Below are 27638 nucleotides of genomic sequence, written 5' to 3' on the forward strand. Positions count from 1 at the left end.
TCCCTTTACCAAGGGTTTATTCTTTTTCGCCCTCTCTGCTCACTTTTCTCTCATTATTAAACACATTGTGCTCCTCGCTCTCGCAAACAAGGCCGGGGGGTCGCGAGCGAAAGGAAGGAAAGTTTTTATATCCGTTTATTTTTCGGATGAAAAATTTCAGTAAACTCTACTTACGGTGGTATATAACGCGTGGCGTGTTTAAGAGTTAAATCAATTTTCTGAAGTGCACGGAGCCGACGTTTTAATAAAAGACCATCTACGTTGCTTTGAGTAGCTTGTCCAGCTATTATTAAGTTAAAGTTTCACGAAAAAGACCTGGAAAAGAAGAAGCGAATAGATATTTACTCTCGCAATGAATACGTAACTTAGACATTGGCAAATGACCGATATAACGTAAGAAAAATATCTAATTTGTCCGTGAAAAATGAATAATCGTATGTCAGAGAAAACGAGTAGGAACTACCGTTTAATCGTTCCTGCTTTCCTTTCTCTTAGTTCGGCGACGCGCCTTTGCAAAGGAAAATCTTCTAATTCGTTTTCATCGTTTCTTTGATAGAATTATGAGATAATTTAAGGTAAGGCATCGCTCGATGAAAGTCAATCGAAAACGCGAGACGATTCTCAAGGATTTTCCTTTCTTGGAAAAGAAAAGCGTCTCTTTTTCGTTGACCGTGAGAAAAATTAAATTCGACTGGCGAAATTAGTTAAATTCTTTTGATTCACGGCCCCGCATTAATCGCCCCCCGATCCCCCCACTCCTCCACCCTGCCCCAGACAGATATAATAACAATCGAACTATTTCGAGCTAGTTTTAATTTCTTTTCATCGAATTTCGTACTCTTAGCGTACTCAGCACTCATTCTTTTTCTCGCGTTATCCTGTCTCACTCGTCGAGAAAGATATTCTCGTTCTCGTTTTAACACCGTTCTGAAAATGACGTAATTAAACGCTGCTCGCGGCAAGCGTGCTTCGCGAGATGACGAATGGTGAACATTAAATTACTTCTTCTTGCTCGTTAGTCTTTGCTAACCGAAACTTCAAAACGTAGCGAGAGGCTCAATTAAAAAGGAAAAATATATTTCGATCGTAATCCGTTTGATCGCTCGATATCCTTTTTCTCGCAAATTTCACGCTCTTCATTTTACCACTCGCGACGGCAACTTTTCTTATACTCTACCTATCACAGTTGTATTAAAGCATACGCGACAAACGAACGATTTTACTCGTAATAAAAATATTTTTAATACAAGACACAGCACAGTTTTGCTTTCCTATTAAAAGTTCAAATGAAAATAACGAGGACGCAACAATGAGAATTATACGATGCGATTCTTCGTTTTCGAAAGTAGCGCGACATTAAATCGATCGGACGTGGATCGCGTTATCCGGAGAAGAAACGAGAGTCCTCTCCCCAGCATCCAGATTGACATTTTTCTTTCATATCACATCGACAAAATTTACACGGTCGACGATAATTAATAGTTAATGAAGTACCGACGTCCCTAACAAAATTACTGACCCCGATATTAACCGAAAGAACTTGATTTCTAAGCCGATGGTGAAGACTCTAAATGTGAGTCACAGCTGGCATCCAAAGTTTCTTTTCATGCCAGAAGTATTTCGAACAAGAGGATTAACACAATTTCCTCATTTCTCGACAATATTCGATCCCCAGATATGTTTTCACACGGGATACATAGCTATATATATATGTATGTATGTATGTTTGTAATTTTACGTCTAGAAGGCATCGCTAAAAGTAAAAACATATATGTATATATATCTTCCAAAGTTATATCGAACGACAAGCCGTGATTATTGTTATTACGATCGTTACCATGATCCAGTGGAAAGAGGAAATAACTTTTTCACGGTATGCCAAACATGTGCGTTGAATCGCACGGTAAACAGAATTGAGGATAGCATGTATCCAGGATAAATATATCAAGCGTCCGATATTCGATATTAAAACGTCGAGAAAGATGGCGACGACGACAACGACGATGACGACTTTAGCGATATGAAAACGATTGCGAATGTATTTGTAAGGAAAGACCTTTTTTTAATAAAAGAAGAAAGTGGGGGGGAAAAAATGAAAACGTGTAAAAATCTCATACAATTCTGGCGAATCCAAAGACGTGGAAGTAGTAAGTAAAAACGTGACAAGGTGACAGGCGAAAAGCGAGAGAAATCATTTGTGCAAGCTCTAAGAGGGGGAAACAGTGGTGACAGGAAGGGACAAAAAGAGAATAGAAAGTTGCGGAGGCAAGTGCATATCGGTTAGATGGAAGGGTCGCAAAACGTAACCGCAGGTGAATGCCTAGAAGCTGTACCATAATCATCAGCCGTTCTCGACTCGTTGAGTAAACAAAAGATGCCTTCGTTTCTGTGCTATATAAAACTGCCTGGAAAAACGGTTTCCTCTTAACATCGCTTCAATCCTAATCGGAATCTGTGCTCGTACGTGGATAGAAGACGATCGGCTTTCTTATTATATTCCACTATTTTTCGAAAGCAATTAGGAGATAATCGATAAGGGGAAAACTCTTTTAGGCCCTGAAATATCTGCACATGAAAAAGAACGAGCAAGTAAGAAAATGCGCTTACTTCGTCTACCAATATTTCATAATTATTCGGAAATTTAGAAAGTTTTCCCCAACTTCTGTAGAATATTCTATATCGTGCCACTCTCGGCTCTTCAAATATTTACGAACATAAATTCGCTTGTATATCGATATGAATGTGTTTATGGGTTAAAGCGTATGTGTATTTAACAACAACGTTATCTCCTCTCATAGGAGAGAGAGAGAGAGAGAGAGAGAGAGAGAGCAAAGTTTCGATAATAATTAATTATCCTAGGTTTACGAGAGGATTCTGTTTATAGTACGGGTAAACGCGTATTCAACGCAAGAGAAAAAAGGATAAAAAGAAAATAATAATCTCTTTATGAATTAATCGAAACATTGTGTGCGCCACAAGAGTACTTCTCGAGAGTGGACCGAACCGTTTCATATCGACGCTGGAAAATGACGACGGAGAACGAAAGAGAGGAGATAGATTCTCATAGGTTCAAGTAGTCATTTATCACGTCAGTTACAAAACGCGCTTTGTTTTTCGATAGACCGTACAACGTGTCTGCGCGTGTTTATGAAACCTAGTACTCGAGGCTCGAAGAGTATCCGTCCATTGAACAAGCGATAGAAACGGAGAAACAAAGAGAGAGAGAGAGAGAGAGAGAGAGAGAGATTTACGTACCTTCTCCAAGAAAATACCCGAGAATAGATCGCGCGGATTTGGCAGTGGTGAGAGATCATCAGGATCAGCCAGAACGACGATTGTTATTCTCGATTATCGAATCGTCGCAAGCGCCTTAATCCTTTTGAAAGTTTCGTTCGTGGGTGCGTGTGCGTGGGTCGAGTAAGACGGAACGAAACGAGACGATCGAGAGAGGACAACAGAGAAATACAAGAGAGAGAGAGAGAGAGAGAGAGAGAGAGAGAGAGAGACGCACAAGCTCATGAAGGATCGATCCTGCATTCGTCCAAGGACGAAATCAGGTCAACTCGATTCTCGATCGTGCGAAACTCGTCGTCGTCCACGATGATCTCTCGGATAAAAATATCTTTCGGACAAAATTGAGAGCCGTTTCCGCATTTCTCCCACGCTACGACTCAATGGAATCAGCTGTTATTCTTCCTCTATCTCTCTCTCTCGCACGCTAAACAAGGCACGATTTGAGAAGGCCGCATTCCTCTAAACGGATAGGAAAAGTCATCCTGTCATCGACAAAGTTCGCTCTCTCCTTCGTTTCCGTCCCCGTCACCGTTTCCTTTTACTCCTGCGGCTGGCAGCACCGCACACATCCACCCCCGGCCAAAATATCAGCAGCGCCTCGCGTGCACGTACGTACACGACAATTCACGATGTTTACGCGGCTATCGGTTCGACACTTTCACTGATCCGACGATGCACGCCTCCTCCTCCTCCTCCTCCCCCCCCTCTTTTTATTACTTTACCTCGTCTTCTTTAGCACACGTGTCGACTCTTCGCGGAACCAAAAGTGTCAGAGATGAAAAGGAAAATTGCGATAGGTACAAGGTATGAAAAGTAGATAAGATAGATAGGTAAAGAGAGAAGCAAAGCAGGAAGAGAGAGAGACGGAGAAAAAGAGGAGAAAGAGAGAGAGAGAGAGAGAGAGAGAGAGAGAGAGAGAGAGAGAGAGAGAGGAAGAAAAAAGTGCCGGTCAGCAGCCCCGTAGCCTTCGATTTTCGGGAGGAAAGTGAAGGCTGCAGACACCGCCCAGCCAGCAGAGAGCCCGGGTGTGCCAAAGCGAAAAAGCAGCCCCCGTGTTGTGCTCCACCGCACGACGTGGATCGTCCTAATGCGCTCGCGCGCACCTCCCGCGCATGCCTTCGATCCCCCGTCTCCATGGCGACACCTCCTCGCCGCCAAACGCTTTACTGCCGTCTCTCTTTCTCTCCCTTCCAAATGTCGTGATTCACCCTCGCATGCCACCCTCAAAATACCCACCTCCTAAGCACCACTCCTCGCTACTCTTATTTTATTCAGACGAATCGGACCTTACTCTTTTTCTCGGCTCCTTCTATCTTTTTTTTCTTAATTTTGTTCTCGTTTTCCTTTTTATTATTTATTTCTTTTTTTTTCTTTCATTTTTTCTTTTTTTTTCTTTTTCCCCCCCAATCGACTCCGATAAACACGGAACGATAAGCACGATGTCAGTCTCTCGCTCGTTTCGCCTCGATTGGCAATCGATCTAGGAAATTTAATTTCGTGTCAACCATCCTTCGAGGATCGACAGCCTATCTCGTTGATACGTATATGTATCGGCTAGTAGTAGGACGCTCCGTTAGAGTCTTTACGTGTGTGCGCTGGCGCCCTACTTTTCGGGACATTCGAATCGCGGATTGTCGCAAAAATTTAAAAAAAAAAAGTCATATATTGGCAGGAAACTCGATAGTTAAAGTCATCTTTCTTTGATTTATCTCGAGGTATATAGGCTAGCTACGTAATGTAATTTTCCATTTGTCATGAAAAGAGCAGTGATTCGTTAATAATACTTTGACCAAATACGGCGAACCAAGAATATCGTAAAATTTTAAAGAAACCATGTCGTTCGGTTTAAGAGAAACTTTTCTCGCTCGTAAAGAGAACGAACGCTGTACGTTGTACGCACGATCCTCGGAAAAGAGCAGTGTATTCCTCGGTGGGTAGAAACGAAAGAATAAGCGAACTCTGTGCTTCTACATAATGCAAGATGACGAACTTTCTCCCTTCCTCTCTCTCTCTCTCTCTTCCTCTCTTTCATCCATCCTTGTTCGCACCCTCCCTCAGTCGGTTGCTACCCTCGTCGCTTCGCGGATGAACCGAGACAAAGGGCGTCTCTTTTTTGCTAACGGCAACGATTATATCGGAAAACTGCAAGATTCGTTCGTCGAATCGATTAGAAAATTTTCAATGATACGATTCGATGGATACGACTCGAACGAAGGCTTATAAATGACGTTGCATATAGAATAAAAGAATAGCTTTCCTTTCAAATTCTCTTACAAAGGAAGAAACCATTTCGATGTAAATGCAATAACCTTCTTACATTTCGACAAATTCGATGATCGTTATCGAGATGAAAGAGATAGAGAGAATGTTTAATGGAAGGGAACATCTTTGAAAGGTATATATCCTACTTAACGTTTAAATTCGAATCAAAGATACATTGTGTTTGGTGACAAAGAAAACAAAAGGGATGCGAACTTCGATGTCCTGGGAATTCTCCTGGTCTCGTTGAAATTTAGCTTGTGAGTATTTTCTAGACTCACGCCGTTTCTATCTTCCTCTATGTATCGATTGTAGTCTCGCGTTTCGAAGTTCACCCTCGGGAAAAAGAGCCGAGAATGAAACGCGAGGGAGAGTTCCGCAAGAAAATAAAAGTGTGCTTTCAATGTGGCTTTCAGAAAGCGAATAAGTCACATTCTAATACTTTATTCGAACTTTCTCAATCGAGAGAAAGCCTAATCTTGGTGCCTTTTTCTCGCACATTTTTACATACTTTTCGTCTACACCTTTACTATTCCCATAACCTTGGTCTCCTTCTTTTTCGTTCGTTCTTCTCGTGCTCGCTCTTTGAAAACGCAAACGCGTCCCGCGAGACTAACAGTGTATTTTCGTTAGTATCTTTCGAGCAAAACAGAGAAAATCCTTAGTAGAGGTTGCGCTATCATCTTTCAAAAAAAAGGAAAAGAGAAAAGAGCACATTCGACGAAAAGAAATGAAATGACGAGAATGACTTTTTCGACCACAAAGATCACACTTTGAATCATTTGGGACGTTTCGATATTTACACCAAAACCGAAAGAGCTATTAACTCGAATGTCACGAGAAAATTATGTTTTACTAATTATGGAACATGTTCGATCGACAGCCTGATACTGCCTGCGGGTAGTTGTGATAGTGATGTCGGTGTGCGTTTAAAGAGAGAACGTTGATCGAGCTTTCACAGATAATGTACATTTCAATTCATTTTCCGTCAAAATCCGACCGTAAAAAGCTAATTAACTTCGTTGAACGTGGTTAACGTAAAATTTCTATCGAATGAAAAATTGTCAAATACTTTCTACTGGCGAGTAATATCGACACGGGGATATCTTGTCTGATACCGGTGACATTCGGAAACGGCGAAAAATGTAGAACGTTGACGAATATATATGATAATAGGAGGAATCGTGATTTCCCAACAGAATACGTAAGGTGTGTCCTGAATGCGATCAAATTCGCGATCCAACCATAGTTGGCTTTTGGAATTTGCTGTGGTATTCGCTGGACGTTCTACTCGTCTATAGTCCGGGTATACTACAACGAAGGAGTTGGAGTATGGGGAAACGATCCTACGAAGTAGTGCCGTAAGTTGGCTTTGTTCTTGTCCTCTCTTTCGAGAATACCGTTCTCGCTAGAATTCTTCTTATATCCGACAGTCACTTGTGCAAGGAGGATTACGAAAGGGCTAGAAAGGGATAAAGAGATCGAAAAAGTAAATCGTAGATGGTACGTGGCCAACGAGTGAACTTAGCCTCTACTTTGGAAAACGGTCGGCCTATCGATCAGCCAACTCGACTTTTTTTTTCTCCCGCTTCGTTTTCTCTCGAGATAACGAGGAAAGTGTCTCCTCGAGCATATTCGACGTGGCACGTTTTTGCGGGCGTTCGTTAAGTTTGCGTCAGCGTGCGAGTTAATGCTTAAGAAAAGATCGACCCTCCGTGAGCTTTTTCATTCTACCAGACTATCGTTTCGAGAGATAACGCAAGAAGAAGCATCTCGCTGCTACGATTAATCGCTCCCCGTCAGAATTAACGCTAACATTTGATCGTAATTAAGTTAGCTCGAATCAAAGGAAAGACCAATTATGAGAAGGCGAATTCTCGTTAGAACGCGCGAATCTCGGCCCTTTTTATCTCTCTCTCTCTCTCTCTCTCTGTTGCACAAAGAGGTCAAAGTGGCAAAATTGTTGGGTTATCCTGCGTCGCGTAAATTACGTGTCGACCGCAAAATTTTTCGGTTCACCTTTATGAAAATGAAAGATAATCGGACAATTCCATTACCGGCGAACGTCTCTCGACTTTAGAGTTTAATATGAGAAAACACGAGGGTAGTCCGTTGCTCTAGCGAGAAAGCTCCCGAGTAAAAACCAGTTACAAGGTCCTTCGGCAGATGGCAGGAGCTTGCAACTTGTACGAAAGCACGGTACGATTTCTCTCTGCTCTACCCTCGAAGCCTCGATCGCTCTATTTAATCGGATTTATGTAGGAGACGCAAGCTCGACGAAACCACGACAAGCTCCCTTTCTGCCGATGAATCGGATCTTCCTTGTTGCGTCGTTGTCATTATCATCGTGAGAAAATTAACCGTATCGTTCCTCCCGTTCTTCTATAACGTTAACAAAAGCCGACGATGAGAAGATGGAAGCTCTGTTAGCTTAAACGGCACCCTCTTTGATACAGAGGGTCGTGGTAGGATGTCACTGCTCGATTATTCTCTCGTCGTATCATATTGACCGTCGTTCCTTACCTATCGACGATTTTTCTATCCTGTTATCTCTCTTCCGCCGATCGAAAGAAAGTTGCGCCTTGAAATACATTCGTTCATCTAAACTCTCTCCATTCATACTCATTCTTTATCCGCCCCTCCATCTTTCCCTTTCCATTTGAAACAAGTAACCCTTCATTTAAGATTCAATGAACAAATGAGTACACCTATTCATCGAGTTCATATATACGCTTTGGAAATTTATGTGCGTAAAGTGTTGGTCAAATTAAATTTGCAAAGATTATCGAGTTAAATTTTCAATGGGGATTTTTTTTTACGCTGACTCGTTATTTATTATCGTTCACAACGTTTACATTTTCCGCTCTTGCAAAATGCAAGGAGGCTAAAGTTTCGAATTAATAGTATGTGGGCTTATATACAGGTTAATGAAAAATACAAGGAAAGGATATAAAATAAAAAGGATCGGATAGAGGAATCGATTTTCGTTACGTTTCGAGCAAAGTGTAACGTTTCGCGATATCGAGATACGATCGTCGTTTTCTATTTCACGATTGCTGTTAATGAAAGGTATCGTAACGAGGGAAGAGATTGCCTTCGAGTGATACGTACGTACGTACGTACGTACGTAGCTATGTATGATATCAAAAAAAGAGGGAGGGAGAGAGAGAGAGAGAGAGAGAGAGACGGAAATCGAGAGGCGTATCGATCACGGATGTAAACCACAGGATTTACTTTCGAGAACATGTCAGTCGCCGCAAAATTCGCGTTTAACCACGATGTTCAATTTGCTCTGCGGTCGATTCGTTTCTTCCTGCAATCCAATGACCGACCGAGTGCCATCTATACCATCGTTAAAATCTTGTCATCTTTTTTTGCCGATAGAAGAAAAAACGCGCGAGAAAACATGAAAAACTTGGCATTCGAAAAGATTCTATTCGTCTAACTCGAAACAATCATTAGCTATTCCCTTACGGAAGCTACGATCCGCCGACGGACGCTGGCATCATTTAACGGCGCCCGACCGACCGTCGTCGCTTTTTTCGATACAATATTCACCGATCAACAACGAAATATACGTACTTACTTACTTACTCGTATCGTTCCAATATTACAAGCCCTCGATTGCATAACTTTGGAGTGAGAAAATGGTACTTTGAAAATTACTATATAATACTTAGGGATTTATGAAATTACGCGTTTTAACAAAAGATTAGGAAAAAAAAAAAATAAGGGAGAAAAAATAATATTAAAAGGAACTTTATTACTCGTGTACTCCTAATTATACCAGTTGACGTTCTACAACTCTTTCTACTTACGACCGAAGCTTCCTTTAATATCACGGACACATCCCCCACGCATTACTTATTTCACGCAATTACAAAGTCTAGCAAACTTTTCGGGGGCACGATGTAAATCGTGAAGCTTTTGCAAACTTTTCGTCGAAGACGAAAGGATTCTCTCGTTTTCTCGTTATTCGATTCTTTCCGTTCGAATATGATTATTCGGATTTACGATTCGATTGAGCGATAAGCATAGAAATCTTACATTTCTAGGGGAGACCTAGTAATATCGTTACGTAATAATGTAATAACACTGAATGAACGTTGAGGGATATCGTTATGATGAAACGAAGAATTTCCTAATGATAAGGAAAATGAAAGAGAAAAAAAAACGAGCGATAACGAGGGGCTTGTTATAAAACATAGAAAACATATCGTTACGTACCCTTTGCATAATTTAAAATTCTACAAGATTATTTTATAAAACGAAACGACCAGATAAAAGATTTTTTTTTTTTTAATTACGAAATTCTTCGAATCGTTAAGCTAATCTTTGAAAGAAATTACGAGAGAGGGAATGAGAAAGAAACTGGGTAACCGATCGTGACGTCGATCAAAAAAACGAGCTTTGTGTATGTGTGCAGCTCGAAGTATAAAAGACCGATGAATAATAATCTTTCTTCCACTGTATGTTCGATCGTTAGTCGAACGATTTATAATTCGATCGTTTATACTACGTTCCCACCTCCTACCGTTTTTATTTTTCTCTTTTTTCCTTTCTTTTCCTTTTTTCTTTTTTTCTTTTTTGATTAAAGAAACGATAAGTTCATTCCAATAGTTAGATTCATTCGCATAAAATCACGTGGATCGTAGCTTCATGACAAACATGTAGCTTTTCGATTCGATTCGTTAAAGAGGACATTCAATGATTTTACGACAACTTCTTAATAAAGATAAGGTAAAAAGAGGAGATTCAATGGCCTCGAGGCCGTTTCTCGATGTTTATCTCGTAAAGAAGTAGATTTGGCGCATCAGCGAAGCGAGATCCAGTCGAATTTATGATACAAAACTACGGTTTAAACGTGAATCCTTCGAGGAATTTCAACATCATTCAAACGCGATCTTTATCTCGTCTTTCATACGTCGCTTTAAACTTTACGACTCGCGAAATGCACTCCTTTTCGCGTACATACGTACGTACGAATGTTGTACGTGTAACGGAGATTGAATGAGGCCGCTCGAAATAGGAAAAAGAAGAGAAAGGGAGCCTTTTCAAGAGTATGGTAATACGATAATTTTCGAATGAAATGAATTTAAAAGCGAAAAACAGACGGCGCATCCGTCAAGCTCCCTTGAGTGCAATTTGCAGGATGAATTTCGAGAAATAACAAGAGCGAAAAAAACAGAAATGAACTTGGATGTTAACTTCCGCTTCTCCTTAGTCACTTCCACGAGCTTTACAATCGTTCGATTCGATGAGCAACTAAATCGACGCATTTCTTCTTTAAACCGGACATTCGAGAACGGGACGGCGATTAATATTCGAAGATAGGGGGATAGATATCGTCTCGCGACGGCCCTCCGAGCGGAGTTATTTTATTGTTTTATCAGTGAAAAGGAAAGATCGATATCCCGTCGCAATGGGAACCCTTGAAGAAACCTTTATTCGAGAGGATCTTCGGTAGGTCCGCGCGTTGAGGAAAACTGAAGGAAAAATAGAGAGAGAGAGAGAGAGAGAGAGAGAGAGAGAGAGAGAAAAGAAAGGGAATATAATAAAAAAAAAGAAAAAAAGAATCTGACTCACTTGTCGGACTAGGCGTAAGTTCCATCATCGATATTTTCACGTATATGTCGTGATGTTGAAAGAGTCCGAGCCTTGGTCCTCTTGTACTCTTCTGTAGCATATTTATCGCCGAGGTCACAGCTTTCGTGTAATCCCTAACGCCGAATGTCTTGTACGGCACCATCATGCCAACCTGTCGAGCAAAAATCATTACAAGAGAAACCTTCTTTCTTCGATTAATTATAATAAATTGATTTTCTCGCTCGTTTCATTCATTTAATGTCGCATTAGATAAAACGAGCTTATAGTGATAAATAAAGGAAACGAAAAGTTCAAACAATAATGTTTCATAGTACTCTCGAAAAAAGAGAAAGTTGAGAGGGCTTCAACGAGGCAACATGCCGATATGAACGATACAATAATATCTAGGTACCTACCATGAAACTCGAATTTAATGAGTGGACATGAAAGCGATTTAAGCGTCGGACGAAATGAATGGACGTGTTGAAAGTATAAAAAAGAAATAACGCGAAAGAGAGAAAGAATAAAGTATATATATTTTTGCACGAAGCTCATTACGTGATACGTATACGGTCGGTACGTACGTGCACGTATATGATTGAAAAAATGCGTTTTTTCGGCCAAAAAATGTCTTCTTTGGCCCAAGCCAGAGTCAAATATTCGTCCTCTAAAATATATCGAACGTCAAACGGATAAAAACAATCGACGAATGTTTATCCGAGGTAATCGTTAGAGAGACGACGATCGATACGATTGTCGAAAAAAAAAAAATTAAATAAATTCGCTCTCGTGGCAAGTTTTGCGATCGAATAAATTTAAGTCGTCTTATTGACATAAGAATGTTCTTTCTCAGACACGAAATAAACTCTAGCGATATCAATGTGAACTTGTGAGAGAAGCTTTTAGCTGATAAGATAATCAAGAGAATTGTCAAATAACGTGAGAAAATGTTCTCTCTCTCTCTCTCTCTCTCTCGTCGCTTTATCCAGTGAATTTTCTCTCCTCGGAGGAAGCGGATCATAAAGTCTTTAACGTTACTCCCGTACTCGTATACGACGAGAACGATTAAAAAACCAAAAAGTAGAAGCATTTGCGACTTTATTATAGCGTAACGAACCGATGCACACCTGTTGCGTAAATCGATTGTTACCGATGAATAGACCGCGAAGCTCCTAGAGAGTGATATATAAAGGAGAGAGAGAGAGAGAAAATAGTATGGACCCTTGGTATAAACGGAGAATGAAATAATTTCTCTCTTTGTCTTTCACTTTGTTTATCCTAGCAAAGGCATTAATCCTGTATTATTAGAGAAAAAAGATAGATAAATAGATCTCACCTTCAAGTAAGTGTTATTGTGATTGTTTCCCACGGAGGATTGAGGAGTATAAGTGAACCTTGATGGGGGCATTGTCGTCGTAATCATCGTCGTTGTCGCGACCGTCGTCGTGGTCGTAGTCATGAGCACTCTCTTTCTCGTAGAGTTTGGAAATCCGCCCTCCCCTATCCTTACCGCGGAACTACCCCTGGTGCCTCTCGGTGTCGTCGTTCCTCTCTCACCCGTGCCAATTTTAACTCCACTTTCGCCGCGCGTTACGGTGCCATCCGGAAGGCCAGCTAGCACCGGCGTCATCAGCAAGGACACGAACCACCAAGCGAACTTCATCATTTGCAGCCGCTAATCCGCCTACTAGCCGCGCTATCTCGCGAGAAGGAAGTAATTACGATTCGAGGATCCTTCCTTGTTTTCTATTTCCTTCCTTTATCTCTATCCAATACGTTCACCTCGATTCTTTTTCATTCTCTTTCTCACCGAATCGTACCGACCAATAGGCTGCCGCCTCTCTTCCATTCAGAACGCTTCCGATCGTCTCACCGTACTCTCCGTCTTTCCTTTCTATCATCTCTGTCCTTACGGGCTCCTTTCACCGTTCCGTCGAATCCTGAAAAATAAATTATAATAACGTTGTCAGCGACGCGAGAACAATCTAGGAATATTGATTTTATCGATTATCTTCGATTCGTACACTTTGTTTCTTTAATATCACGTATTTCGCTCGAAAGAATAACAAACTTGATATCGTTATATTTATCTTTATTCGAATTATTATCCGTTCATCAGTTCGAATTCATTGATTACAAATAATAGAACGCGCTAATAAAACCACTACCGTAGTTGTAAGCCAGGAAGACACGAATGCTTCGATCGTGCTAAAGCAGGAAACTTGTTTACATAATACAAAGTCGAGCTATGATCTATTTATACGCCAAAGACGATATCAGTTTACCGTTGAACCGCCGACGGAACGGACGTACGTTTGTCCTTTCGTACTTACGCGATTAGACATATCTCTTTTAACTTTTCCAGCTGCTTTTGCATTAAAATTACCGATTCATTATTTGACAGAGGTGCTAGAAAATTTATTCGTGATTTTACTTCCTGAGAAATTTCATTGTCGTTGGATTTAGGTCGTCCGTTTTGAAGGAACGAACGAACGAATGAACACGTAACGCGCGCTCTCTCTCTCTCTCTATCTCTCTCTCTCTCCTTCTCTTTCGAAATGACAAGAATCAGTAAATTTCTCTCTGTCAGGAGAAAATATTCACCGTGATAGTAACAACAGCGGGAAATGACGAGTAAGACGTATGAAAGGGTAGAAGGTCGATTCAACAACTTTTCACCCTATCTGCTCGCCTTGACCCTCTATTATGGGAAGCAAGACCGTCTATCAGCTTTCGCGATATCGAACGTGTCGCATACGGATGGCTTTGGTAAACCAGGCGTTCTCTATCCTAAATACTTGTGGTCTACAAGATCTCCGAAACCCTTGTGTATCCTCTATTAAGGTAACCAGCCGCAGCGGCACAAAGGACATAGGTTTCGTATCACGAATCTCCGCGCCGTTTGCAAGGATCCTTTTGTCGCGATTCCGAGCATCCAATAATTCCAAATCCTCGAATGTTCAAATAAGCTTTACTCGTACGATGATATTCTTTGGAGCTTAAGATTTTCCCTTGAAAAATAACAAAGTGAGAACAAACGAACAACCTGGATTACGGCGATACGTCGGTGGATTAATTAATCTACGAAACAATGATCGGTTTCAAACGAATGAAAGCGTTAGATAACGAAGGATTCGTTTATTTCGTAAGCTCCGTGCACTGAATGACGAAGGTATATAATGGTTTAGAGAAAGAAAAGAGAAACGGGAAAGAATCCGCGAATTATCTTACCTATCTTTTTGTTCTCCATCATCAAATCACAATATCGACCGTTATGAAAGACTTTGAAAAGACTTTGAAAGAATAGAAAAAAAGAATAGAAAAAAATTTGTCGCGTGAACGCGACAAATATACGTTTATCGTTTATCGAGCTGGAAGATCGTACTTAGGCATGTAACCTACCTTGTGCATCTTTTAAAATTCCAATTTCGTGGGAGAATTTAATTATTCGTCGAGCGAAATAAATCTAGCATAATGAGACGTGCTCGTAACTTGTTAAATTTGTAAACAGACCGCGAAGACGAAACTGGTCAAGTAATTATCTAAAAAGCTCCTTCTTGTTCTTTCGTTTTTTTTTTTTTTTCTTTCGTCGAATCCGCAATGAGACGCAAAAAAAAACGTAAATAACCTGATCCTTAATGATGTTCGTTCGCGCGATACGGTAGTTTCGTAGGTATCTACATACTTGACTTGAGTTTTTCGTGTCATAGCCGAGTTAAAATAAATGAGATTAAATGATGATATGGCGTAAATTGGACGGCGTCCAATTAAAACCGTATAGAGATCCGATTGCGTTTGTAAGTCGTTTACGTTATACCGATATTTATTACCGTTATTAATATAAGCCATCGCGATTAGGAGGAGCAATCGCGTCACGTCGACGACGTCGTCAAATTAACATTAAAATATGTTTCATCGGAGCGATAATTCTTGTCGCTGAAACTTGGCCGTCTTCGATGATATTGAATCCTTAGGAAGTAAAATACCTTTGTAAGAAAAATGCTCGAGTGTTTGAAAGCAAAAGATCGGCGAACCGTAAGATAACTAATTCTTCGTAGAGTTCGTTCGAGTATCGGGTAGAGATAAACTATCCCTAATCCTATATACCTAACTAGATCCTACGCTGATGGTGTAACGAACTCCATCAGTCTCGCGAAAGTGGAAACCAAAACTCTATCCTTCCTCCTGTAATCGGGGTGTTTATCGACTCGTAAGCTTGTCCGTTACAAGCCCTATCGTTATTCGCGATACAAGAAAATCCGATTTGCGTCAATTAATTTTACGATATTTGCCGGCTGTTAGACGAGAAAGTTAATACACGTTTATAGAATTCCTTTCGATCTCTCTTTCTAACAACGAAACGAATCTACGCGACATTTACTTGTCATTTATTTGCCCGTAAGATCCATTGACCGAGAAACAAAGTGAAAGAAAATGAAAGGGTGATCTATTATATCCGCTTCGGCGAATCGGGACACCAAGGTCCTCTCGACCCTTACGCTATTTGTTCTTTTAATTGCACGGAACGACCAAACGATTTATAGAATCATTAAACGTTAGGTATATTTTTCCAACCGAGCAAACTCTCTCTCTCTCTTTCTTTTTATATATATATATATATATTTTTTTTTAAACGGCTAGCAAACATTTTTCCTCGCAATAAAAATCGTTATATTCCGTCCGCGTAGAAAAGTAGTACAATCCTCTTATAACGAAACGTGGCTATCGTTATTATCGCACAAAGAACGAGATAACGAAATTGAGGGATAGAATGAGCGCGTGTTGACAATGTTGAACAATTTCGACAACGAGAAGAGGAACTTCTCCCGTGGCTGAGACTGCGGTGACGTCCGCGGCTTCGAGTGCGGCCAGAACCGTGGCTACGCGTGCGGTTTCTACGAATCAATCGATCTAATGTCTTCCTCGTCGTTGTATCTTTCTCGTGTAAACGCTTTTCGAAATGTAACAATTGTTTTCCATTATTTTTTCCGTTCGATTAATCTTATCATTTTGTGCTATTACCCTTGTCGTCGTCGTTTAAGCGATGCCTAACGTAGGTACGTTCAGGGATTTTGATCTTCGCGGTACGGTTCATTTACGACGAGAGTAAACAACGTATCTTGCCATTACGCTTCTATCACTCTATCACTGTATATAAGATTGGTTTTAAACTAAAGTGCATTTTATCTGATCAAAGAAACAGACACAATATTTTCCGATCAGTTCATTCGCGTTATAGACTCGCCTATTCGAAAGCTTTCTTCGAGAGAGAGACAGAGAGAGAGAGAGAGAGAGAGAGAGAGAGAAAAGTAAAACCTTGACAAAATTGACGTATTTCTTCATTTCGAACGTTCGTTCAAAAATTCGGAAAGCAAAAAGAAAAGATAGTTAGACAGAGATAAAGGAAAAGAGAAAGAAAAGTTTTTCAGAGGCAAAACCCATAGATACACGTTTCGCGTGATCTGTCTGGCTTAACACGAAGAAACGAGCGCTTCGTCTGCAACTCCAACGAGGTTATCTTCGACGAGACTATAAATTCAATAAGGAACAAAGAGAACGGTAAGCTTTCACGAAGAAAAAATAAGTGAAAAACATGATAATTCTAGTATATATGCTCTTGAGTATCTCACATCGTCTTTTCTCGCGAATCCGCTCCCAACCACCGTCGTATCTGGGAGGCCACCGCCCTTTTATAACGTAAGACCGAATATCTTAGGGCGTGAAATAAAGAAGATAAATCGAATAATCCTTGTCTCCGACAAAAGTGGCAAACAGTGTTTTTCTTGAACGAATGAACGTGTCCATTACGACAAAAAACAAAGAAAAAAAGAAAAAAAAAGTGCGAATATGTTCTCCAATCAATTCTTATCCCTTATATTTTCTTTCGAAAGTTCTCCAAGACATTCATACATCCTGCTCTACCGTTGAAAAAGACAGTGAGAACAATAAAAGTTTGTCCGAACTAACGTGAATGTTCGATCGGATATAAAGGGACGACTCGACCAAATCTAATTCGTATTATAAATATCTCTTTAGAAAAGATAAACGTGAGTTATTGCATCGGAATTTGAAAAATTCAACGCGCTCGATTTACGACAAATCGACGAATTCGAATCGACTATACGTCGCAATATTCCCGATAAGAAAGAGTACGTTCTTTATCATTTCTTCGACGACGGTATAAATCCTGTCTGATACGAGGACTTTTTCTCCGAAGGAGGAAATATATTTATTCCGTGAAAGTAACGAGAGAAGGAAAAAGACGGAGAGAGAGAGAGAAAAAAATATCTCGATTAAAATAGAACGAAAAGGAAAAAAAAATTGATAGATGGAGATAAGCGAGAACGAATTGTAACCTTTAGTCATCTTCTCGTAAGATTCTATTATTATGTTGTGGATCACGCTGATAAAGAAATAAATTCGTTGATCTCGCGGTCGTCTGTATTTTTCACGCAACGTTATCCTTCTTCTATCACGTCCAAGAGTATTTTAATACACCTACTAGGTAACTTTATAGAATACATATACATATATATATATGTATATATATATATATATATATATATATATATATGTATATATATATAAATACAGACGCATGCGCGTACCACGATAGATAGGATGCAATACCTATGTATGCATATGTACGTTACGTATCTACATAGATACGTACATGACAGGAAAAAATATAGTTTCCGTAAGAACGTCCAGCGAGTTATCGCTACATTATAATATATAGCAGGGTCTATGTAGCACCATTAATCAACACCGTTTCGCATGGCTCATTAAGTTTCTGTCCTTATTCCTATCGATTCTCTTTCATTTCCATTTCATTATCGTTTATTAAATTCGGTCGAGACCGATGAAATATATTATACGATTGTCGTGTATTCGTAATTATTGATAAAAGATGTCGTTACGAGAACGAAGGAACCAACGAACGTATGTACGTACGATCGATATTATTCATCGTAGAACGAAGAAGAAGAAGGACGAATATTTTAGTCCGTTCACATATTTGATCGCACCTATATTTCTTTTTGTAAAGTAGGCGAAACAGGGCGACGTTTCATTTGGGTCATGTGGTTGATCCAGTTGCCGGCCTACGTGATCCGGCTACGAACTGTTCTCGCAGTAACTTTAAACGCATACGGTTGGAATAGTAGTAACCATGTGATCTTATCGATATAAACAGAGGAACAAGGTAAAGTCTCGAAAAAGACAGAGAGAAAAATTTTCAAGCGATGAATAAATCTTGCTTACTGGTAAATAGAACGTCTCAAGGAGTAAAAGGTTCTTTTAAGTTTTTCTCGTGGTGGAAGGGGAATGGAGGGAGGAATGGGCAAATCTAAAGAAACGACGAAACGAAGAGAAATTTTTTATAAAGATGCACCTGCGTACATACCGATTTTTTTCAGATATAAGTGATCGCGAAAGCAAAAAATTTCCATGGTTAGGCGAAGATATCGAGAAAAAAAAGTAATCGCATTTACATCTTTATGCGAAACCGTAAAACGAATCCTATTATTATATTGGCGAAAATGCTTCTAACGATCATTTAAGGTAGATTAGATCGTTCCCAAATTATACCTTATCTCTCCTTTATTTCTCCTTTTCGGGTATTAAGTGCGAATAATGGAGAATTAATCGATTCGAGTCAATCCTTCCATTTTCGTCGATCTCGTTTGCGCTCTCATAATTTTTCGCACTTTATTTGCAAGCCCACGTACCACTCGTTTACTTATCTAATATCACGCTGACTAATTCTCAGCGTGCGAATGCAACGGGAGCATACGTAGCAGCAGAGAAACGTTATCGCGCATACGGATTCTACTTGTCGCGTTAATACCCTGATATTTCTTCTCCGTCCCTTTTCCAAACCACCTTCCATAAGTTTACCAAGTAGTGATTTACGTTATTAGGACGATGTTTCTCCTTCTCCATTTATCTTCTCGATTATGATATTACATTTATTTGTTTTTTTATTCCATGTAGAAAGTCAAAATTAAGTAGAAAGAAATGGAGCAAGTTGGTGGAAGAGCGCATATATATCAGAGAAAAAGTGTCCTCGAAATTTGTCGGGGTTCCAACTAGATAGACACTTGGAAAAGCAACGACGTCGAAAGCTAACCGCAACATGCGCTCCGAAATGCCGATGTATACGTGAGGTATACATCGAGGAATTTTGATTTTCTCCATAAATTCGCTGCGTCATCTGTACGAATACAAATACGCACTTTAGCCCGTATTTTTCCATGAATACAATTTAGCCGCACAAAGAAAATGACATCTTGCGGAATCTTTTCTCCGACTTTTCGTCGAACTCGAAAGAAGGGATATTTCGGTAGATGTATTATTAGACTCCTCTTATTTCATCGTATCGTAGCTCTCGAAGCTTTTCTTTAGGAGTCACTGCAATAAAATTTCTCACGCTTTTACCCGACGTATCGTCACGTGATACCGTTCCGACTCGAGGAAAAAAAGAAGAACTTGCACTCGACTTGTACGCTAAGCACAAACGTTCGCATATAACTCTCTTCCACCTCTCCCGTGCCCTTTCCTTCTCTTCTTTCTTTATTCCTTTACATTCCGGCAAAGAGAATTTCCATTTGAGTTAAAACCATCCTCGACTGGCAAATAATCGTCGAGCTCCACTCGTATTTATTCGCTTAGTTCGGTCAAAGATAAGAAAAAAGAAAGCGTAAAGAAAAAACTCACGATAATGTTATATAACTCAACGAGATGGAGACTTATAATTGGATTCAAAAAATTGATCCTTCTTACGTACGATATCTTTGATTCGCTTTTATTTTTTCAATCATACTTGCTAAAAGGTATGTAAAGTGCTGCTGGAAAAGTCACGTGAACCAAATTTTCGATAGACTCGGACAGCTTTCTTCTCTCTCTCTCTCTCTCTCTCTCTCTCTCTCTCTTCCCAAGTGCTCTATTTATGTCTCGCTTTATCGCGATATCGTTTCGTCCCTCTTTATCGTCACGTCATTTTTCCTTACCCTCAAAATGTTTGTTCGCTTGCCTATTATACACGATAACTTTCGCGTAACTGCTTTGGACGGGCGTTACTCTTGAAACGAATTTACTATAAATTTACGTCACTCGTCGAGAAATTCTCGATCGGCGAAATGTCAGATTTTCAAAGATTCGTACGAGTAGCCTAGCCTTAAAGAGAATTAGCCTAAAAAATTTAAGAACGTTTATTTTTCGAGTTCGAAACCATGGGAAATTTGAAATAGTACTTTTCAGTAGAAAAGGAAGTTCTCTGAAAGCCAACGTATTCCTTAACTTATTTCGATCATCTGCATGAGTATTTCATATTTACATACGTATGCGTTCCATAATCCATATAGAATAACCTATTTTTCTTACCCTATATGCAAGCATGACCGTATGATTATCTAATACTTCCTCCACTTTCTCACAAAATCCTATTATACACCCCGTATACGTGAAAATAGACGGCAACTTTGATCGTTACGTAAAACCAGTTACGAGTTGGGACGGTAGCATCGCGATAAACTCATTGCAAATAGTATATTTAACCTTTTTCAAGGGGATAAAAAAAAAAAGAAAGATGGAAACACGCAGAAGAAGTGGTAGTAAAAGAAAAAGAAAGAAGGAGATCGTCAGAAAAAAGAAATTACAAAAAAAAAGAAAAAAAAAAAAAAAAAAAAGAAAAAGAGGAGAAAAATCGCTTCTTCGCAAGAAAATCCCGTTCAGGCTCGAGGTCGAAGCTTTTTCACGGGCGTGGTTTCGCATTAACTAACCCCGCGAGTGTATTATTAATCGAGGAATAGTGCGGTGAATTTTGAAAGAAAACGGTAGATACGTTCTAAGGGCAAAAATACGATAGAGAATAAGAAAGGAAGATAAAGGGAAAAATATAAATGTCTTGTAACGTGTCTGAAAAATCGTAGAGAAATTACAAGCGGCTCGTGATTATCCTTGGTTATCCAAAAATAATCTTTCGTTTCTTCTTTTCACACGAAACTAATTATTTTAATGTTTTTCTTCATACTCGATGGCTCGCAACGCGAATACGCGGACGTTACTTTATTTTCCTTTGTTAACATCGCAATAAGCAACGAAAAAAAGAGAAAAGATCCTTTTCCTATAGCGAAAAATTAGCATTAGCGTTAATTATAATTTACGGTGATGTTCTTTCGTTAGTACGAAAGAAGGAGATATCTAAAATCTTCTCGGTTGGCGAGAGAAGTGAAAATTCGTATCGCCTTTCTCTTTCTTTCTTCTCTCAACGAAACGCGATAATTCTTTTACTCCATAATTTGCGCTTTATTCGGGAAATTTTAACGCGAAAAATTTGATATTACATATTTGTCTCGTTTACATCATAATATCGGATATTCGTCGTCGATTTTCATAATGGGGTACGTTTATTCACGAATACGTCAAGTAGAATCTCGACTGTACAGTTGCAAATTTCAGTCGACTCTATATTCTATCGAGCTTTACGAGAAACGTATTGATTACGTTCCACGAAAACGTCATTGACAAACGATATGGGAATATATGGAGAATCGATCGGTTAGAAATATGAATGGTATGCGAAAAAATGTCGTCTCAATTTTTCTCCCTTTATTTTATTTTCTCCTTTTATTTTTCTTCCCACCAAGAGGTGATACTCGAGACTAATGGTTAAGTTTCAGGGTCAAGAGACGACTGTCTGGAAACTCTAGAAAGGAAGAATAAAGAGAAGAAATAAACGTAGGAAACATGCGTCTTTAAAAGCGAAGAAGCTGCTAAGAACTGACAAAGACGAACAGTTCTGAAACTGTACTGAAATTTCCATAGCTTATCTCTCTTTACATTCATGGTGAAACAGTCAGTTTCTCAAACTTTTTTATGTACTTTATTAAAATTGCGCCATTAACTCTCTCTCTCTCTCTCTCTCTCTCTGTTTCTCCGTCTCTCTTCCCGTATATTGTCATCTCCCATTATATCGGGTCTTTCGTGACAAATTTTCAAACGATACGATTGACTCGTATGTATGAAATTTCCTAGAGTAAAGTCCGTGCGAGTTATCTCATAGATATACACGGTAGTACATACATAAAAGATACTCCGAAATTGATGAGGATCTTCCGCTCGAAGAAGCACGATCGGAATTTCGTAGTGACAACCATAAAGATGAACTTTAATTTATCGCTAAACCGTAGAAAGTCTTTCTATTTTCGTTTAAACGCACGAAATCGTTTGGCGATCAACACCGAAACTCCAAGTAAAGATCCGAAAGCGCACGATCTTTGATTCCAAGTTAAAATTCACCGAAGAATTTCCTTAATTAATTTGCCAACTCTAGGATAAGAAGGAAACGAATAAGAAAGTTCTCGACTAAAAGCGAAACATTTTACCTTAATTTTCTTCAACTATAACGAACGATTATATTCTCTGTGCTTTTTAAAATGCTTCCCTTTCGTTAAAATTTGAGATCGTACATATGGCGCAGTTCATATCGATTTCCACGTTACTATTCTCAACATGTAGGTCAAACAATAATAAAATCCAATATCCTGTTATTCCTTGTTACTTTAATAAACGTCGATAGATAAACACGGCATAACCATTGAGTGTATTTCGTGGATCCGGAACGCAGAAGTGCAATGGTTCAATGCTAGGTTTATACATTTCTCACGAGAACGAAGAAACATGTCGCTTGCTCCTGCTCTCTCTCTCTCTCTCTCTCTCTCTCCCCCCCTCCCTCCCTCCCCCTCCCTTAATTGAAATGTCTAATATAAGTGGCAGTATTATACATGTCTATTCGTGCCGCGCTTCCCCTTGAAAATCAATTAACCTTAATTATTTCGTTGATTGGTCAAAGTTTTGCCAGCGAACTTTTTTTTATTCCACTAGAGAAAAAGAGAACTTTTTCGTAATCTCAAATGGAGAATAAATCGTTTTGTTCGTCGAGAATGCCCCCGTAGAATAATCGTTGTTACGAGATGCGATTATCTCTTTTCATAAGGGAGATTATTTTTCGCGAGAATTTTTCTCATTCCATTCTGAATAAAGAACAATGAAATCAAAAGTGAATAGGTGAAAGAAATTGGGATACCGAGATAAAGATACGGTTTAGCGATAGACTAAGACTGTTTTTTTTTTTTTTTTCTTTAATTATTTTTCTTCATCTTTCCAATTCGCAAAGTTATGCCGCCGCTACACATTCGTTCCTCCTCTATGCCCTATCGTGTGCATACTTACGTCGGACTACAAAAGTGATCATTCCTGTGAAAAGTGACTTTTTCGGTATTTACTTGAAATAAAAGAATGAGAAAAGAAAGAAGGAAATAACTTGAATAACTTGACATGAATGTAGTATTCGTTTTAAAACGAGGATCGCATTTCATCCTTTTACCGTGAAGAGCCATCCTCTATCCTGGCTTTTTAGATTCATGTACGATTTTCAATGAATTCACGAACAGGGGGAAAAAAGCGAAAGCAAGGGTACGTTTTACTTTCTTAGACGAGCAACGGGATGGTCCGACCGAAGTCGAATCGATCGTAAAATAGAAAATCATTGGAAATGCTTCAAAGCCAAAGGATTTCAACTCACGATCGAGATTTTTGCTCTAGAGAAAAATCGTCTAATAAACGATCGTGTCGTTGTTGAAAATAGATGAAAATCCTTTGGCACGAAAACTACACTGCCGTACGGCATCCTGTTTCATCTAACCTTGGCCTCGTGCCTTCGACTCGGCTAGAGAACACTTGAAAAGTACCGCACCGTCGACTTTGCCGCACCTTTCGATATATATTTTGTATTCTCCTTTCGGTACAATTGTCATTTAATTATCCGTCTCTTTAGAAAAGAAATAAAAAAAACCTTTTTTTCGTCCCCCCTCCCTCTCTCTCTCTCTCTCTCTCTCGTTCCCTTTATTTAATTTATCACTTGATCGATTCAATTAACGAACCAGACGATTCGCTCGATTTACATTTTAAGTTGGGACCATCCTTTTATATCTTTCCCCTTAAAAATTACTCTGAAACACGTGCTTCGCCGCCTAAATAGCAAAATTCTCTGATGAAAGGCCGAATAAAAAGTGGATAATTAAAGAAGTTTCTTCGTGTCTTTTCATAGAATAACACAAACTTGTCTTCATTTCTTTGAAATCACCAAAGAGATGAAAAAGAAGAAGAAACACGAAAGAAACACGAAAGAAATAGGATCTACTAGACCGTGGGTCTCTCTTCTAAAATCATGGGTATAGAGAGCGATGTCAAATATAATGCCGCAGTTTCAAAGTCCTTAGTAATAAGGACGAAAGACAATGGACTTCTCGGTGAAGGTATGTACGTCATAGAAGAAAGTTTCTTCTTCGATAGAGGATCAGCTCGCGAGAGAAAAGTTTTAGGATATAGCAAGACAGGAAGTGGGTTTCGATGAGAGTGTCTCGAGGTCGTTGACAGCTGTCCGAGTTGGCAACGTAGTCGACGACGTTTTCTCTCTCTCTCTCTCTCTCTCTCTCTCTCACCAAGTGTTCTAAACTTTTCCTCGATCGACGAAAGCTAGTGGAATTCCGAACGAACTTGAGCGTATACTTCCAAAGGTATTACGTTTAATATCCCTTGAAAAAAAAAAAAAAAAAGAAAAAAAAAAGAAAATATAAAAGAAAAACTCGAAAGAAAAAGCCAAGAGCAACCTTGAAATGGCTCGAGCCATCGAATTTTCCAATCGTGTACTTTTTTGTTTCTTTGTTTATCTTTGTTTTTCTAGTCGCGAACGATACGCCCACGAGCGAATTTTAATTCGCGAGATCGACGAGACAAAAAGGGAGAAAGCTCGATGCTTATTCTTCGTAAAAAAAACCAGGTCGTTCGGACAAAAGGGTCATACGGTTAGAATTTAAGACACAGTGTGTATCTGACAGATAGTCAGGATCCTGTTTCTAACTTTTAATTACTGCATCCTTTGCATATCCGAGCGATTCTATCTAGTTCAGACTCTCCCACGAACGATCTATCGTTTACACTGCACACATTGTCGCTTAAAAAAGGAAAAAGAAAGAGAGAGAGATGGAAACAGCACGATTAACTTCCTTTCAACTTACTCTTACTTCTTCTGACTTCGTTAACGAAAAGGGGTCATCTTATATTTCTCTACTCATAAAAATTATTTATCAAAATTGAAAGTTAAAGAAGAAAGAATTTTTTTGAAAAACAATTCGATTACCTTCTGGCCACGCTCCCAGTAATATAACGAAAAAGCGGAGCTTTTTAAATTTAAACTGTTTATATTACAATGGGCGTCATTTTGAAATTCATCGAGTTATTTGTTTGAAATTGTATGGAGTAGCTATTTTTCTCTATGGTAGATATACCGAATGCGAAATTTGATTAGATTTGTTACTGCCAATTTGTTGCACTCGTTGAAAATAAAGTTGACGCTCGCTGACAGTCGCGCACACACATTTACATTCGTAAAAGGTCGAAATGATTTGTGCAGTGCATCAAAAGGAATTAAAAATTGCAATTTATATCTAAAGTTATAACAAACAAAAGCTTTTCGCAGTGACGATTGCGTAAGACACACTCGGTGATCGTGCCTGAAAAGCAGAAAAAGAAAACAATAAAAATATTCTTTCCTTCTGAATAGTAGAAAGAGGGGCAGGAGGGAGAGGGGGGAGGGAGAGAGAGAGAGAGAGAGAGAGAGAGAAATAGAAGGAGCGGAATAAAATGGAAATACTGACGAGCTTTTGTTTCTCTTCGAACGTAGCGTCGAAGCTTATTCATTGACATGGCGAAGAGGAAGAAGAAAAAGAAGACGCATCGCGGGGCTCTACCACGATCGAAGAGAAGTACAAAAAGAGGAAAAAAGACATAAAATATGTAGAGAGAGAGAGAGAGAGAGAGAGAGGGAGAGGGAGAGAAAGAAAAAAGAGAAAGCATATGCGAAGTATTATAAAAGAGTTATAAGGCCTAAAGAGCAATAGTCTGAAGAAACCTCCCAGCAAATTTTATCAACCTGTTTCCTGTCAGTCGCATATCCTTTGTTTTACCATTAATACGCCAAATCGTATTAATATCGTTCGAAAAATCATAAAAGCGTGCGATAATTAAATCAGATTAATTAACTCTGAAAAATATTTAAATATTGGACATTCTCTCTTTTTTACATGCTCGAAGCTATCTCCGATATAACGGAACGTGCTATTTTATAACCGTGAATACGCTTTTCTCTACCTCTCCCCCTCTCTGCTCTTTTATACAGACACGCTTACCCGCGCAAAGCTACCTCACGTTCGTTAACCCCGAAAGTATTCAACAACAAGTCTGTTGGCCAAGTATAAATGTGTTGTTTTCCGATTCAATGCATTTTCCGATTTTTCGCTTCGCTTTTTCCATCTTCCACGACTTGAACGATTGAACCAAAAAAAAGGAAAAAAAAAAAAAAGAAAGAAAGAAGAAAAAAGAAAAAAAAGAAAAGAAAAAAGATCCTAGCTACCGGTATTGTATTCTCGAGTTCAGGAATCAGAGGAGAGTATGTTTTTTGAAAAGTAGGAAAAAAATTTTAATTATTCGTCGGATAGAAATTGCACGATGGGAGAAGACATTCATAAGCATTGTCCTGCAAAAGAAAATCATCGACCGTGGAACATTTGTGAAACGATTAAAGCACTTCCTATGGAAAATAAAATACAGCAGCGATGTCTTTTAATGAATTTCGAAATAGGGCGAGCATTGAGAAACAAGTTCATTAAGGAGGACGATATGAAACGGGAATGAAGTAATGTCGAAAAAAAAAAAAAAAAATAAGAGACCTCCGTGAAAAAGAGGGAAATAAAAAGAAAGAAAAGAGGAAACATCGATGTAATCGAGCAATAGCAAAGCTCCTGGTTTGGAAAGTTAAAAGAGAGTTTCTCTACGATGTTTCACAATTCCGTCCCAATTCCGTTGGCTTCCAACGAGAAGTTTAAACCACAACTCAATGAGTATCTACGTATATTGTATATGGTGCCACAGTAGAATAGTAAAGCTAGTATCGCCCACCTATGATTTACTTCCTCTCATTATGGCAATTATGAACACGCCTGACGAAAACAGGATTGCGATCATTTACGCAAACTTTGAAATTACTTAAATTACAGTTTGAAACTTATAACACTTGGAAAATTTCTGATCAAAGTTAAAAGTTCGAATGAATTTTTATACCGACGGCAGCGTTCGCGTTTATTCGTTGTATCGGATAAGATCGTGTCATTGTGACAGATTAACTTCCACTCGAGAGAAAGGGAGAGAGAGGGAGAGAGAAAAATTCTCTATGTACAATCATAAATTCTCCATGTATAATCAGAAATTCTAATCTTGGAGATATCGAAAGCTATATCCGTGGCCAGCGAGCGATAAATTTTAACGAAACTTTGTACGTAACTTTTAGATATATTCAATCTTATACATGTATATATATATATATATATATATTTGTTTTAGATGATCGTACTTTGATTTTCGATATTGCAGTGTGAATC

General features: G+C 39.1%; 3 protein-coding genes across 14 annotated transcripts in view; 2 read left to right on the forward strand and 1 right to left on the reverse strand.

Annotated features, from left to right (window-relative positions):
• LOC124423632 (glutamate receptor ionotropic, NMDA 2B) overlaps positions 1–27638 on the reverse strand; it is a 64657-nt gene that overhangs the window by 24077 nt on the left and 12942 nt on the right. For 7 of the 12 annotated variants that reach the window (XM_046961581.1, XM_046961579.1, XM_046961576.1 and 4 more), the window contains exons 2-3: positions 12476–13079; positions 11140–11311 (exon numbers count right to left, since the gene is read on the reverse strand). In XM_046961581.1, the coding sequence (XP_046817537.1) occupies positions 11140–11311; positions 12476–12805 (502 nt within the window). In that variant the 5' untranslated portion in view covers positions 12806–13079. Of the gene's footprint in view, positions 1–3255; positions 4508–11139; positions 11312–12475; positions 13080–17495; positions 17603–27638 lie in introns of those variants that run through there. The other 5 variants (XM_046961580.1, XM_046961578.1, XM_046961583.1 and 2 more) reach the window with 2 other exon arrangements.
• Positions 13438–27638, forward strand: part of LOC124423636 — a 35696-nt gene continuing 21495 nt past the window's right edge. The window contains exon 1 of the mRNA XM_046961589.1: positions 13438–13983. Coding sequence (XP_046817545.1) covers positions 13846–13983 — 138 coding nt within the window. The 5' untranslated portion in view covers positions 13438–13845. The remainder of the gene's footprint in view (positions 13984–27638) is intronic.
• The window catches only part of LOC124423637 (short-chain specific acyl-CoA dehydrogenase, mitochondrial), a 37952-nt gene continuing 26954 nt past the window's right edge, over positions 16641–27638 (forward strand). The window contains exon 1 of the mRNA XM_046961597.1: positions 16641–16698. The gene's annotated coding sequence lies outside the window, so the exon portion shown is untranslated. The remainder of the gene's footprint in view (positions 16699–27638) is intronic.

Source organism: Vespa crabro, chromosome 4 (assembly GCF_910589235.1).
Source record: "Vespa crabro chromosome 4, iyVesCrab1.2, whole genome shotgun sequence".
Classification (NCBI taxonomy): domain Eukaryota; kingdom Metazoa; phylum Arthropoda; class Insecta; order Hymenoptera; family Vespidae; genus Vespa; species Vespa crabro.